The sequence below is a fragment of the Muntiacus reevesi genome, chromosome 3 (genome assembly GCF_963930625.1).
Source record: "Muntiacus reevesi chromosome 3, mMunRee1.1, whole genome shotgun sequence".
Classification (NCBI taxonomy): domain Eukaryota; kingdom Metazoa; phylum Chordata; class Mammalia; order Artiodactyla; family Cervidae; genus Muntiacus; species Muntiacus reevesi.
This window is the reverse complement of record NC_089251.1, coordinates 139,351,126-139,364,715: the sequence shown is the minus strand read 5'-3', so window position 1 is coordinate 139,364,715 and position 13,590 is coordinate 139,351,126. Positions and strand designations below refer to the sequence as shown.

The 13,590-nt window shown below is 37.2% G+C and overlaps 1 protein-coding gene across 14 annotated transcripts in view; it reads left to right on the top strand.

Annotated features, from left to right (window-relative positions):
- PIKFYVE (phosphoinositide kinase, FYVE-type zinc finger containing) overlaps positions 1–13,590 on the top strand; it is a 201,996-nt gene that overhangs the window by 150,075 nt on the left and 38,331 nt on the right. For 12 of the 14 annotated variants that reach the window (XM_065930680.1, XM_065930681.1, XM_065930683.1 and 9 more), the window contains 4 exons: positions 276–373; positions 1,273–1,462; positions 2,388–2,541; positions 6,607–6,667. In XM_065930680.1, the coding sequence (XP_065786752.1) occupies positions 276–373; positions 1,273–1,462; positions 2,388–2,541; positions 6,607–6,667 (503 nt within the window). The remainder of the gene's footprint in view (positions 1–275; positions 374–1,272; positions 1,463–2,387; positions 2,542–6,606; positions 6,668–13,590) is intronic. The other 2 variants (XM_065930687.1, XM_065930686.1) reach the window with 2 other exon arrangements.

Sequence of the window (13,590 nt, the reverse complement as noted above, 5' to 3'; positions counted from 1 at the left end):
GTTAGATATATAATTCCAACTAGTTAAAATGAACACTGCAAAAAATCCATGACGTGAATCTTGAAACATTGAGTTTGGCCTCATTTAAAGCAAGAAGAAATGCTGATTATTTTATTATATGTTAATGTTGATTTGAATTTGGGGAGTAAAACGAAGGCCATAAAAATAATCTATATATTATATGAATGTGGCGACACATTGCCTGTCTTTTAAATGCATGCTCTTAACTTACCTCCATCAGATATGCATTTCTGATTAAATCTCTTGCCCTGCAGCAAGAGTTCTTTGAACGCCTCTTTGTCATGTACACTATCGGATACTCTGTCTCCTTTGCATCCCTGGCGGTGGCTATTCTCATCATTGGTTACTTCAGGTGAGTAATTCTCAATCACTGCCTCCGTGAAGGGGCAGGTCTGTTTCTTATTCATCAAAGACAGAGACCTCTCACAATCTGTGCCCCCAGATACTTTCCCTAAAGGCAAGGTTCTGAATTCAACCTCGTGTTATATTATTTGACTTTGATAAGTTATTTTTCATGAAAAACAATGAAAAAATTGTTTGTTTGTTTAAAGACTTAAAGCCTCAAAGCAGTATGAAACCATTAAAACAGTGGGTCTGCATTGCAGTCTATTTTTGCTAAGTGATGCAGAGTATTGTCAAACGAGTTAGAAAAATTTTCACTCATGATGTGAAGGCTTATTTCACTTTTTCCAAATGATTTTGGTGGCATGGGACAGAAATTCATCTTAAATAATCTCTAGATGATTCGATACCATACAGGAAGAAACAGGGGCTTCTCAGGTGGCTCAGTAGTAAAGAATCTGCCTGCCAATGCAGGAGATGCAGGTTTGATCTCTGGGTTGGGAAGATCCCCTAGAGAAGGAAATGGCAACCCACTCTAGTATTCAAGGCTGGGAAATCCTATGGACAGAAGAGCCTAGTGGGCTACAGTCCATGGGGTCTCATAAAAGTTGAACATGACTGAAGCAACTTAGCATGCACGCACACATAATATAATGCTATATTATAATATTATACTGTAGTATAATATTTAACACTGCATAATCTGGATAAACATGGTAGTTGATCAGGATATATTTGAAATTAATTCTCAAAAAATTATATTTTAGTTTTTGGCTCCAATTGTTGCTCTTTTTGTTCAGCTTTACTATATTTCTTCTTTTGGGGGGGTAGTTTGAGCTCATTTATGTATTTTCTTTCTCCATTTCTAATTTTATTCAGATCTAAATACTAAATATTTTCTCTCTGTAGACGACTGCATTGTACTAGGAACTATATCCACATTCATTTATTTGTGTCTTTCATGCTGAGGGCTGCGAGCATCTTTGTCAAGGACAGAGTGGTCCATGCTCACATAGGAGTAAAGGAGCTGGGGTCCCTGATACTGCAGGATGACCTACAAAGCTCCATAGACGTGCCTGCTGTGGACAAATCACAATATGTAAGTGTTTTCCTCATGACCCCTTGCATGGCTCACCACTTCTAAAAGTAACAGAAAAACCTACCTGCAAAACTAGAAACTTGGGATTTAAAAATCCAGGGGATTTAGTTCCTTTATTAGGGACCCAAAGACTTGTTCCCATGTAAGGTTCCATAGTACTTGATTTTGTTCTTAGATATCCTAGTGTTATTAAGTATGTAGAATTACCCAGTCATTCAGTTAATGGAGAACATTATCACCTTGATGCAGTATATCTGGGAATTAGGTAGAGTAGATTGATTTTCTTGATGGTGTGAATTAATGCCATAGTTATCTTTGTCCTTTTCCCTGTAATTCACTATCATCTCGGCTGATTCTAATTCTACTTTGGATTTGTGACTTGTTTAAAATGAAGGACGAAGTGGGTGTGATGGTATGCCAGTTGAAGGTAGACTTCTATGAGTGAACCTAGTCAAGATTACCTGAGCTTCTCCCAGATCAGTAGAATCACCTAACCAATCCATGGATTCGTAAGACACATTAAACATTTAGTGTTTTAAGCTGTTTAACTTCTGGAGTATAACAAAGTCCAGAATAAAATAAATTCATGGTAGAATGATAGGTAAATTTCTTCTTTATGCTTTTCTGTACTTTCCTAATTTTCTTTGATTATCAAATATTTTTTGAATAAATTGAGGAAAAGTGATTTCTTGTTACTTATAAAGGAAAAATATTTTATTTTAAAAATAAAATCAAGCCAGCAGTCTTAGAAATGCTATATTTAAATAACATTGTTATGGCCTCTTTCAAAAGTCTTGGCTTCCCAATATATAAGAGACATTAGATTCTAAAATAGAAATGGAGGAACTGCTTTTTAGTGGTCTAATGTTGGAAACAATATGATTAGGAGTTCTGATATGGTGCCATGTTGGTTTATTTGTAACAGATTGGGTGCAAGATGGCTGTTGTGATGTTTATTTACTTCTTGGCTACAAACTACTATTGGATTTTGGTGGAAGGTCTCTATCTGCATAGTTTAATCTTTGTGGCATTCTTTTCGGACACCAAGTGCCTGTGGGGCTTCACCCTGATAGGCTGGGGTAAGGCATTTCTGTCTTCTTTCCTTTTCAAGGGGATTATGGATTTCAGGGCTTGTGTCATGCCTGTCATCAGCATTCTTTCAGCTCTTTTCCTGAAATAATCCCTCCCCATGCTATCTTTATCTTTCCTTTCTCTTTAATTATTTATTGAGGAAAATCATTAAAATCAAGTCTATGATTCTCCCAGTGGTAACAAACTTTTCACATTTAACTTAGGGTTACTATTCTTAGACCAGATTCTTGAGAGGATTCTTTGGGGGAAATACCTTGTTTGCCTTACACATTTAGAACTGCCGTGCTCATCATGTCTTATATCAGTGTCTTGATTTAACAGTAATTCCACTCTACAAATTTTGATTTTTTTGAATTTCTAATCCATATTGATGCATCTTTGATTTATAATTCTAGGTCATATGATGAGAATGCCAGAAAGGAATTTATAGAACCATCTAGGCTGTATTTAACAATACAAATTACAAGCTAATTATGTAGACTTACCATGTCTTTTGGAAGGAAATAAATAGAATTACTTTTGGCATAAGTAATTAAAAAAAAAAAGATTCAACTCACATTCCAAAATGCCTTTTCAGTCCTAGAGGGATTACTGAACCAGACACTAACTCAATGTGATATGGAGAAAGAATGTTGTTTGTTATAGTTTAAGAGAAATTAAAGCTCATATGTGGTTAAAATTAAGAAGTCTCAAGATTAACAACTGCTACTTTAATTTGTAGATGATCAGGTGGTCAGCAGAGGGAAAAAAATAACCAACTGGCTCAAGATTAAATTTGAAGGCTTTTTTCCCCTCCAAATTAAAAAAGTTTTTTGCCTGTTTTGCCTTGACATTGTCTTAACATTTGAAAATGTAAAGTAAGGGATATTGAATTTCCTGTTAGTTAATAACCTTTAAGAACACAAAGGGTCAATTTACTGTCACTTTTTTCATTTACTTCATTTATTATGAAATTTCATAATAAATAAATTTCATTTATTATGAAATACTAATTGTTGTGAATAAAATTTTATTTCTGAAAGCAGTTTGGTTTTAAGCTATTCCTTATCTTTGACTACCAGTTACTAAAATAAAAAAGAGATACATTTAATATTTTGGGGGGTACTTTGGTAATTTTCTCAACAGTTTTTGGTAGTTTGCCTTCAAATCAAAATTATGTCTGGGTGCTCACATCATTAGTAGATGTTGCTAAAGTTATTGATAGAAAATTCAACAGTGACTTTGAGTTTGATTTTATTTTTTTGGCTTGCTATGACATTGGTCACACTAGTAATAAACTTGTTTTTTCTTTATTTACGAATTGGTTTGATAGTCAGCTGCTCAGTCCCCTACCAACTCTTATTTGGGCTGATTCACTCAGTTTGTTACTTCATAAAGTCAGGGGTTTGTCTCACTGAACCCCAGGAAGTGTTAGTGGCTCTAGATGTGTCCAGCTCTTTGCAACCACATGAACTGTAGCCCACCAGGTTCCTCTGTTCACGGGATTTTCAAGGCAAGAATACTGGAGTGGGTTGCTACTCCCTTCTCCAGGGGATCTTTCCGACCCAGGGATTAAACCCAAGGCTTTAGCTTGTCCTGCATTACAGGCAGATTCTCTACCATCTGAGCCACCAGGGAAGCTCTGAAACCCAGGAAACTAGTTTTCAAATCTTTCTATGAAAAAGAAAATTAAAAAAAAAAGTAGTTAGGATTCTGGTGAGCATCTATACAAGTCTTAGTTTCTTACCTTTCTTTAAAACTTGTATTAATTTCCCCAGAAACATTTTGGCAGAGGAGTGACAACTACAGTAAGATAACCATCACAACTCGAAATCTTCGTTTCATTGAATGGTTTAATAACATGCATGAAAGCAAGTAGGATTTACATGAAAGCTCACTTTTATAAGTCATATTACATACAATATTATGCTCACTTAATTAACCACAATTTAAAACAGTAACAATTAATCTTTTTCTATGTGCTTTATTACGTCTCTAGTACTTATTTATCTTATTACTGGAAGTTTGTACCTTTTGTTGTACTTATTATTGAAAGTTTGTACTTTTTGACTGACCCCTCTTAAATATATAATCAAATGTAATTTTAAAATGTACAGTTGGAGTCAAGAATAAAGTGCCTTATTTAAGAGAAAATTGAGGCAGGGATAAGAAAAATTAAGGCTACGACTGGTTGAAAGAATAGAAACATAGTTATCATTAGAATTTGCTTTTGCTTCTCTGTACATCTTGTTTTGTGATAAAGATGTACAAAAACAGTCATTTTAAATATCAGTCTTCAATTTACAAAGGCAGATACGGCATTGTTCCTCTTTAGATGGTAATTTCTTTCCTTGCCAATTTATTATTAAGAACCAGCGAAATCAATGTAAATAAATGCAACTCCACACATCTTTACAGTGTGAGTAATAAATTGCTGAGTGTTTACCTACCTAGAGAGAGCCTAAAGTTATAATTGGGTCTAAATAAGATTTAGACCCAAAGTAATGTACAAGATAGAAAAAAAGGTTTCAATCTTGCTTCTTTATCCTTATCGAATGTGGTAATTTACCTCTGTATTAGCAGCCATTCTTAATTTTCACCTGTCAAATGAGATGCCAGAATGTATGCATTGTCATATAAAAGCACTTAACTTTGGGGTTCCCTAGTAGCTCAGCTGGTAAAGAATCTGCCTGCAATGCAGGAGACCCTGGTTCAATTCCTGGGTTGGGAAGATCCCCTGGAGGAGGGCATGGCAACCCAGTCTAGTGTTCTTGCCTGGAGAATCCCCATGGGCAGAGAAACCTGGTGGGCTACAGTCCATGGGGTCCCAAAGAGTGGGATATGACTGAGGGACTAACACTTTCACTTTCATTTTGACAAAAATTTCCTAAAACATAGAATTTGAGCAGATTTTTTAAAAGAGGGAGTTATATAAAAACAATAAATAAAACTGGAAAGTAGAGTTATAAAATTAAATAGCCACACAGGCAGACTGAGGTTAAATTCAACTAGATCACTAAGAAAGCCAAAGAAATTCCCTACTGTGGGATATCACCTTTTTTTAACTTTTCTGAAATTTTTCATCTACATCTGTTTTTATGTTCCTTTGCTTAGAAAAGATATCTGAAAAATTACAAATGTGTTTTTTAAAAGGTAAAGAATATTGTTAAAAGTGTTCTGAGTTAAATTTCTTTCTCTCTTTGTAAGGTGCTTCCTGTGGCCTCTCTTTCCTTTTTTTAAAACTTCTTTCTAAAAGGCCACATATCCATTAAATCCTTTGATCTTCTATTGCAGAGTTCTATAAAAGTATGCTTTGTGTTTTTTTTGTGATGTCAGTCTAACTGAGTATAGCATGAACTGAACAGTCCGTCTTTACTGGAAGCAAAGACTCAGGGAAAGTCAGTATTATTAATAGATTTGACGTTGCAAGCTTATAGGTGATTATTATTTATGAAAGACAAACATGTCATGCTCAAATCATCAAGCTAACATAGCACCATTCTTTGGTAAGTTTTCAGTACCTGCAAATGCTTCTGTCTGGAACCAATATGAACAAAAAAGAAGAGGTTAAACTGATCAAAACATCCTAATTTTGTAACTTTCAGTGTAGCCTCTCTATGCCTTCCACCTTTAGAATGAGAAAATTTGAATTTTTAAAAACAATAGCCTTCCTGTCACTTCTCATGAGCCCCTCTTGTTGCTTCATGCTTCTTGGAAAGCATGTGGCTGTTGGAGTTGCAAGAGGTGAAGTTATATGCACCGACCACTGCCTGTCTTTGACTCCAGGGACTTCAGTCCCCTCCTTACGTAGCTTAACCTTATACCCCTCAAATGAAAATAGGGCCAATCTTCTTCTTCAGACTTTTGGGAACAAGTAACATTAGTGTACCAGCTCTCTTTTCAAATGGACAAGATGAAAATTAAGTGGAATTTTCTTGTTCACATAGTAACATTTTTCATGTCCAATTTTTCTCTCTCACCTTTTAATAGTATATTTTTTTTGTGATGAGTATAAGAAAAAGACACCTTAATCCTGAAACAAATATTGTCTCTGAATCCTTTTCTGATTGCAGGGTTCCCGGCGGCATTTGTGACAGTCTGGGCTGTAGCACGAGCAACTCTGGCTGATGCAAGGTGGGTGAAAAAGAGGTAAAGCAAGAGCCTCAGACTTTCTCCAGGCTGGCTTCCTGCTTGGAGTTCGCACTGGCGGCTCTTCTCGATGACATTGCCTCTTAGGGATTACCCTGTAGCCTCTCATACATTAGCAGCCAGCTATCCATTCCAGAGTCATGGGACAGAAGGGTTCACAGACCCAGTTGGAATGCTTGAACCCCATGGTTTATGAAATCAGTTTGAAACATACCATGAGAAGCTGGGGGAAAGAGATGGGTTAGTTAACATACTTAGGATGCTGTGCACACAGGTGAAAGGACCACACTGCCTGAGTCCTGGACTAGGCAATGTTCGTATCTCCTTTCTCTTACTCTCCACCACATCAGCATTGCCCACTGACGGTGTGGTTACGAGGGCCAGAAGCAAGGTTGCAGCAAGGAGACCCACAGACAGACGGTACCCTGGGCCAGGGACACACACTTGCTGTCTCAGAGAGATGTAAGGGCAAGTTTATGCGGCCATGGCGCTAACTTGCCACGTAGCCTACTCAGCAGCCCTAGGTTTTATTTGCATTCTTTGGGCAAAAGATATGTGGCCATGAGTTCCACCTATTGGTGCTTAATTAAGACATCAAGAATATCAAGGACTTCCTGTGTATCAAGGGATAGTTTGTGTCTCGTATATTTGGTGAACTGTGGATATTTAGTGCTCAGTTGCCCTAAATATCTAGTACCTATACTTAACACACACGTGTTCTACTTACTACTTACATATATGTGATGTCAAGTATAGGTTTAATCCACCTCTTTGTATTCTTGTCTTGCATAACATAGGTAAATATATTAAAATGATAAAACAAGTGCACATTAAAAGTGGAATCCATCCTAGGGAATCTCTAGCCTCCCAGATGCCTGTTTCTCTTTTGATGCTACATGACGCATGGATGCTGAAACATTCATTGCTTCATATTATTTCTATTTTTAGTGATGATGAGTCAAAGAAAGGAAAGGAGAACATAGAGAAATATTCAGTGTCTGCTCTTTGCTTTCACTATCAAACTTATTGCTTGGACTGAATGTATCTCCCCCAAATTCATATGTGGGAAACCCAACCCCCAATGTGGCTGTATTTGGAGATAGTGCCCTTAAGGAGGTAATTAAGGTTAAATGAAGTCCTGAGGGTAGGATTCTGATATAACAGGACTAGTGTCTTCGTGAGAAGAGAAACCAGAGGGTGCCTTCTCTCTCTGCGTACATAAAGTAAACCTTCTATGAGCACACAGCAAGATAATGTCAAGGATACTGGTTAGTGGTTAGGTAACAGGGTGATGTTTTGGGAATCTTAATTACCAGGCTTCTGGTTTTAACCAGCCCGGGGTCTACATGCTGGTAGTCAGTATGTGGTCAACATCCTCCGCTGGGCTGGTGCTTAATTTCAGCAGAACAGTGCAAAGTCATGCATTAGATCACTATCTATATTTCTTCAGGAGAAACTAGGTGTCCTGCAACTCTGTCGTTCATGTTGTTACTACTTTTCTTGCTTGACTGCTTTTCCTTGGTTTCTGCATTTTCTCACTTCCCTAATTAGTAACTGTTCCAGTCTGCTCTTTGAAACTTGGGGAAGCCCTTGAAGACTGTCGACTAAAAAATATAGTCACAACCTGAAAGTAGAATTATTTTGTTTGGTGTGCATGTTTAGAACTCAGAGCCCGGGAGACAGTATCTCAGTAGCTCTGAAAAAACTGCTCCAAGGAGGCAGGAGGAGGGAGTTAGGCTTTATATAAGTTTGTAACAAAGGGAGTAGGCAGTCTGAACATCAAAGGTTTGATATCAAGTTAAGGAATTTAGCATTCTATGTATGGGAAGATGCAAGCCTCTGGGCTCACTGAGTTCATTCTTTTCATAGGCAGCTCAGCTCTCTGGTGCCAAATCCTATTTCTGTGTTCACCTTTAGGACTGGCAGGTGGCTGTTTCTTGCATTCCCCCAGTTTCTCAGCAAGGAGGGAGGGAAGTGGGTGAAGGGGGAGGTGGCAGCCTCTGTTGGATCACAGTTTTGGGAGCCCCTATTCACATTTGGAGGCCAGAAATTACTGAAGGCTGTGACGTTTCTTGTTTGATATGACAGAAGATATTTTCATTTCACAAGACTAAAGCTTTTTCCCAAATAATAAGTGGGAATGTGGAAGGGCTTGTACCTGGAAGGATCCTGCAGGGTTTCATTTTTACTTACCTTTATCTCTTTTTGCTAAGGCAATGGCAACCCACTCTGGTACTCTTGCCTGGAAAATCCCATGGATGGAGGAGCCCGGTAGGCTGCAGTCCATGGGATTGCTAAGAGTTGGACACAACTGAGCGACTTCACTTTCACTTTTCACTTTCATGATTGGAGAAGAAAATGACAACCCACTCCAGTGTTCTTGCCTGGAGAATCCCAGGGATGGGGGAGCCTGGTGAGCTGCCGTCTATGGGCTCACACAGAGTTGGACACGACTGAAGTGACTTAGCAGTAGCATCTCTATTTGCTATTTTGCTATTTGCTGACACCTGGGGATTAATGAGGGCTTCCCAAGTGGTGCTAGTGGAAAAGAACCAGCCTGCCAATGCAGGAGACCTGGGGTTTGATCCCTGGGTTGGAAAGATCCCTGGAGAAGGAAATGGCAGCCTACTCCAATATTCTTGTCTGGTGAATCCCATGGACAGAAGAGCCTGGCAGGGTACAGTCCATGGGGCCACAAAGAGCTGGACATGATCGAAGTGTCTTAACATGCACATGGGGGTTCATGTTATCTACATTGTTATCATTATTGTTATATTTGCACAGCAATATTGGAAATCTCAAAGAAAACCTGCAGCCTTGCTGTTTGATTTCTTGAAGGAGAGAGGGAGGTTGAGTCAGTAGAGGTACTAAAGAATGCTAAATAATTTTACCCTGAGATATGTAACCAAATCACTCAGATTTGGAATTTTAGAGAAGGTAGAACCAAAGGCATTGTTTCATCCAGTCCTCATTTGTGAGAGATGAATAGAATGAGACCTGATGGCCTATACATATCCTGGAGCACTTTGACTCATTCATCCGTTCAGTAGCTCTCCCAGGCCTTGAGCATGGAAAGAAAGCAAATATATTCATAGTGCATTATATATTGAATTAAATAGGTAGTTTCCTTAGTTATCTTGCATTTTTTCTTAAAAATTATAGGCTAGGTATTAAGTTATTAATAATCATAAATCTTTTGCTGAAAAAAGAGGAAATATGAGTTTATTATTTTGAGAAAAAATCCATTAGGTGCATAATACTTGCAAAACTACAACTGATAGTAAATATTGCTCTAAAACAGATGAATTAATGTAAAAATATTAACTATAAGTTAGATCATATGACTCCTCTGCATAACATATTTATTCCTACCTTACCTTAGAATAAAATCTTGAATTCTATACTGCTCTGATCTGAGTATGATAATTGGGTTAAGAGGTCATTTTACATTTATTTTTGCATAGAAAATAAAACTGTGTTATCACATTCATGGCATAATTTCTTAATTGCCTGATTTGATTTCTCATGAAATTCAGCTTGTCTAAGATAAAAAGATCTTTGGATTTTCTTGAGTGTCCTCTGACCTATGTATAGTGTCATGTCTCAAAGTTCAGGTGGAAGAGCAGACTGGGAGCATCTCCAAAGGCCAGATAGGGTCCTGGTTCATGTCTTTTACACTTGAGATTTATCTTTTTCTGATCTGACCTTTCAAAGCTAGAACTCTTATTTTCTCTGTATCTTGGACACTTAGAAATAAGCAGATAAGACCCAGTTTTAGAAGGTACTCTAAACTATTGAATATACAAAAGGTTCCTTCCAGTTCTAAAGTTCTAGCAAAGTGTTGGCTAAGGTAGGGTAAGATAACTGGGTCCTGTAGTTTGTCGTTGTTCGGTCGCTCAGTCATGTCTGACTCTTTGTGACTGCAGCATGCCAGGCTTCTGTGTCTTTCACCATCTCCCAGAGCTTGCTCAAACTCATGTCCATTGAGTTGGTGATGCCATCCAACCATCTCGTTCTTTGTTGTCCCCTTCTCCTCCTGCCTTCAATCTTTCCCAGCATCAGGGTCTTTCTCAATGAGTCAGCTCTTTGCATCGGGTTAGGGGGCCAAAGTATTGGAGCTTTAGTTTCAGCATCAATCCTTCCAATGAATATTCAGGGTGATTTCCTTTAGGAAATTTCCTGCAGTTTAGATTGCACAAATGACTTAAAGAGTGAATAATTTTGTTTCTCTTTCCTTTTAACTTACAAAAGGAAAAACACCTTATGAGATACCTTATTACTGTCTCCCTGCTCACTCAAAGGAGATAAGAGATGCCAGTAGGAGCATTAAGGCTTGCAGTGGAAAGGACCAAGAAATGTTACACTCTGTAATTCTTGGGAAATCTGCATGGCTTTGAGGTTACTTCACTTCCTCTTTTATCAGAGTGTGAGTGTTGGAGACAATACAGTATTCCAATAGGGGATCCCTCTGGCAGAACGATGCATTTCCTGCTCCCAGCTTGGCTGCAGAAGGACCTACTTTCTTGTCTATGCTCTACTATTCAAGATGACCGTGTTTCATGCTCTACCATTCAGAATTACATATTTACTGACATTTATTCCTGCATGTCCTAGGGTGTTAAAATTTATTTTAAAAAATCTGAACAGAGGGTAGTTTCTTGGCCATGTTCACAAACACAGTGTGAGCTGGGTCATTGAATAATTAATGAAAAACAAGAATCAACAGCATTTCCTTTAAAAAGAAATCTGAAATCAGTTGCCTCTTATCAAGGGCAAATTTAAAACTTTGACACTGAAAACAATCAAAGTCAAGTTTTTCTTGTTTTTAGAAGTAGCTGATTTGACCTACTTCCAGATACGAGTATTTTGTAGAGCTGAAATTGTGTAATTGATTTCCAGCGTGTTAGGAGACACCACAATGAAATGTCATTATGGCTAAAAGAAAGAGGATTATGAAGATATTACCAAATGTCAAAGCTGAAAAGAGAATTTATGAAATCCAAGAGTCTCATAGCTAGTGAATCAGTGTTCAATTTATGCTCTCACAATATGTGCCTCTTTCCTTACACTAGGAAGCCTTTTTAGGGTAGTGTGATAGATGTTTTGCATTACTCCATAACACTATCTTTTTCTTGTCTGGCTGAACAATATGGAAAATAGATGCATGCAGATAATATTGGGCAGTGTTCAATACTGTGTAAATAAGTAATGTATGCAAGTTACTTGTGTAAACAAGTAATGTATGTTTGATGTCCATTCTGATTCAGTCTTCAAGCCCATAGATTTTGCTGATTTCAGTGTGGCTGGCTCAGAATTACACTTTGGTGTAGGAGTTTGGTCGATTTAGCTGGGGTACCTCCTTCCAATGGAATGCTGGGCTACTGAGCTCTCTCAGTACTGATATGGAAAGAAATTAAAGATATGCTGTAAAAAGGAAAAGGCAAGTTACAGAACAGAATGTACCTTGCATTTTTGTAAGGTGGGGAAAATAAGATTATAATATCTGTATGTGTTTGTATATGCACAACAAAATACTGAAAGCATGCACAATAAAGTAATAAAAGATGTTAACCTGTAAGCAAAAGGGCAAGGTCAGAGATAGACAGGAAGATGGGGAGGACTGAAATGTCTCAATGTCTGTCTTTTTATATAGGTTGATTTTTGAAATAAGAATATATTGCTTACATAAAAAATTAAAATTTTTGTTATTATATGTGTGCTGAAAATGTTGTCCTTTCAAGAAATAGTTGAAATAGCTTTTTATTATCCATAATTTGTTCAGTAATTTAAAAGTAACTTCTTAATATAAGTTTATCATCTGGAATTTAAAAATTGTCATTATATCACTAAAATTTCTTCATAAGATTTTATTTACTAATGCTACAATCAATGTTAGGTCTAAGGAGACAGAAACTGAAGGCTTTTATATCTTTAATTTTAAAAAACTCTTTAAAGTGCTATGTTAAAGTTTCAAGTGGAACTAGTTTTTCTCAACTCTGTTCCATTTATTCTAGTGTAAGACCTTTACCACAAACCAGATTGGGTGAAGTTCAACTTACTTTGAATTCAGTTAATTCAAAACATGTTTATTGGCTACCTAGGTCCTGTGGATGTTCTAGGCACTTATAACAGAAAACATAAACAACAGCAATCTCTGCCTATTTAAACTTAAATTCTAGTTGGAGCGAGCAGGAAGCAGAAAATAAGTATAGCAAATAGGTAAATTATATACTGGTGGCTCGGACGGTAAAGAATTTGCTTGCAGTGCAGGAGACCTGGGTTCAATTCCTGGGTCAGGAAGATCCAAGATCCTTGGAAAAGGAAATGCCAACCCACTCCAGTATTCTTGCATGGAGAATTCCATGGACAGAGAAGCCTGGTGATCTACACAGTCTGCAGGGTTGCAAAGAGTCAGACACAGCTGAGCAACTAATGCATTTTTATTAATACTGTAAAAAAAAACTCTTAAAAAAAGAAGATAAAAGTCATGATGTTATGCAAATATGAAATGACTACCTGTAGAGATTTTTTGACTCACTGATTAGTAAGCTAACCAGTAAGCTTAGCTTAGTAACCAGTAAGCTATTATAACTGGTTCAAAGGAGAAATAAAAGAATCACATGTTTATATTTAGTACTGTGAATGCTGAAATGATTTTACAAATAAATGTAAACACTGGTCAATATTCACAGATCAGTAGTCACTTACATTTCACCAAACAGCTAATTTTCCTTTCTAGGGATAAAAATCATTTGTATTCAGTTTTCTTCTACATTCCTATTAACAAGGATCATTTGCATTATTGTTAGTTTTATGTTGCATGTCTATGGATAAGAATGTATTAATGTCAGTGTCTTGCAGCCAGTGGAGTAAATTCTGAAAATGGGAGGACTTTCTCTATCACCTGT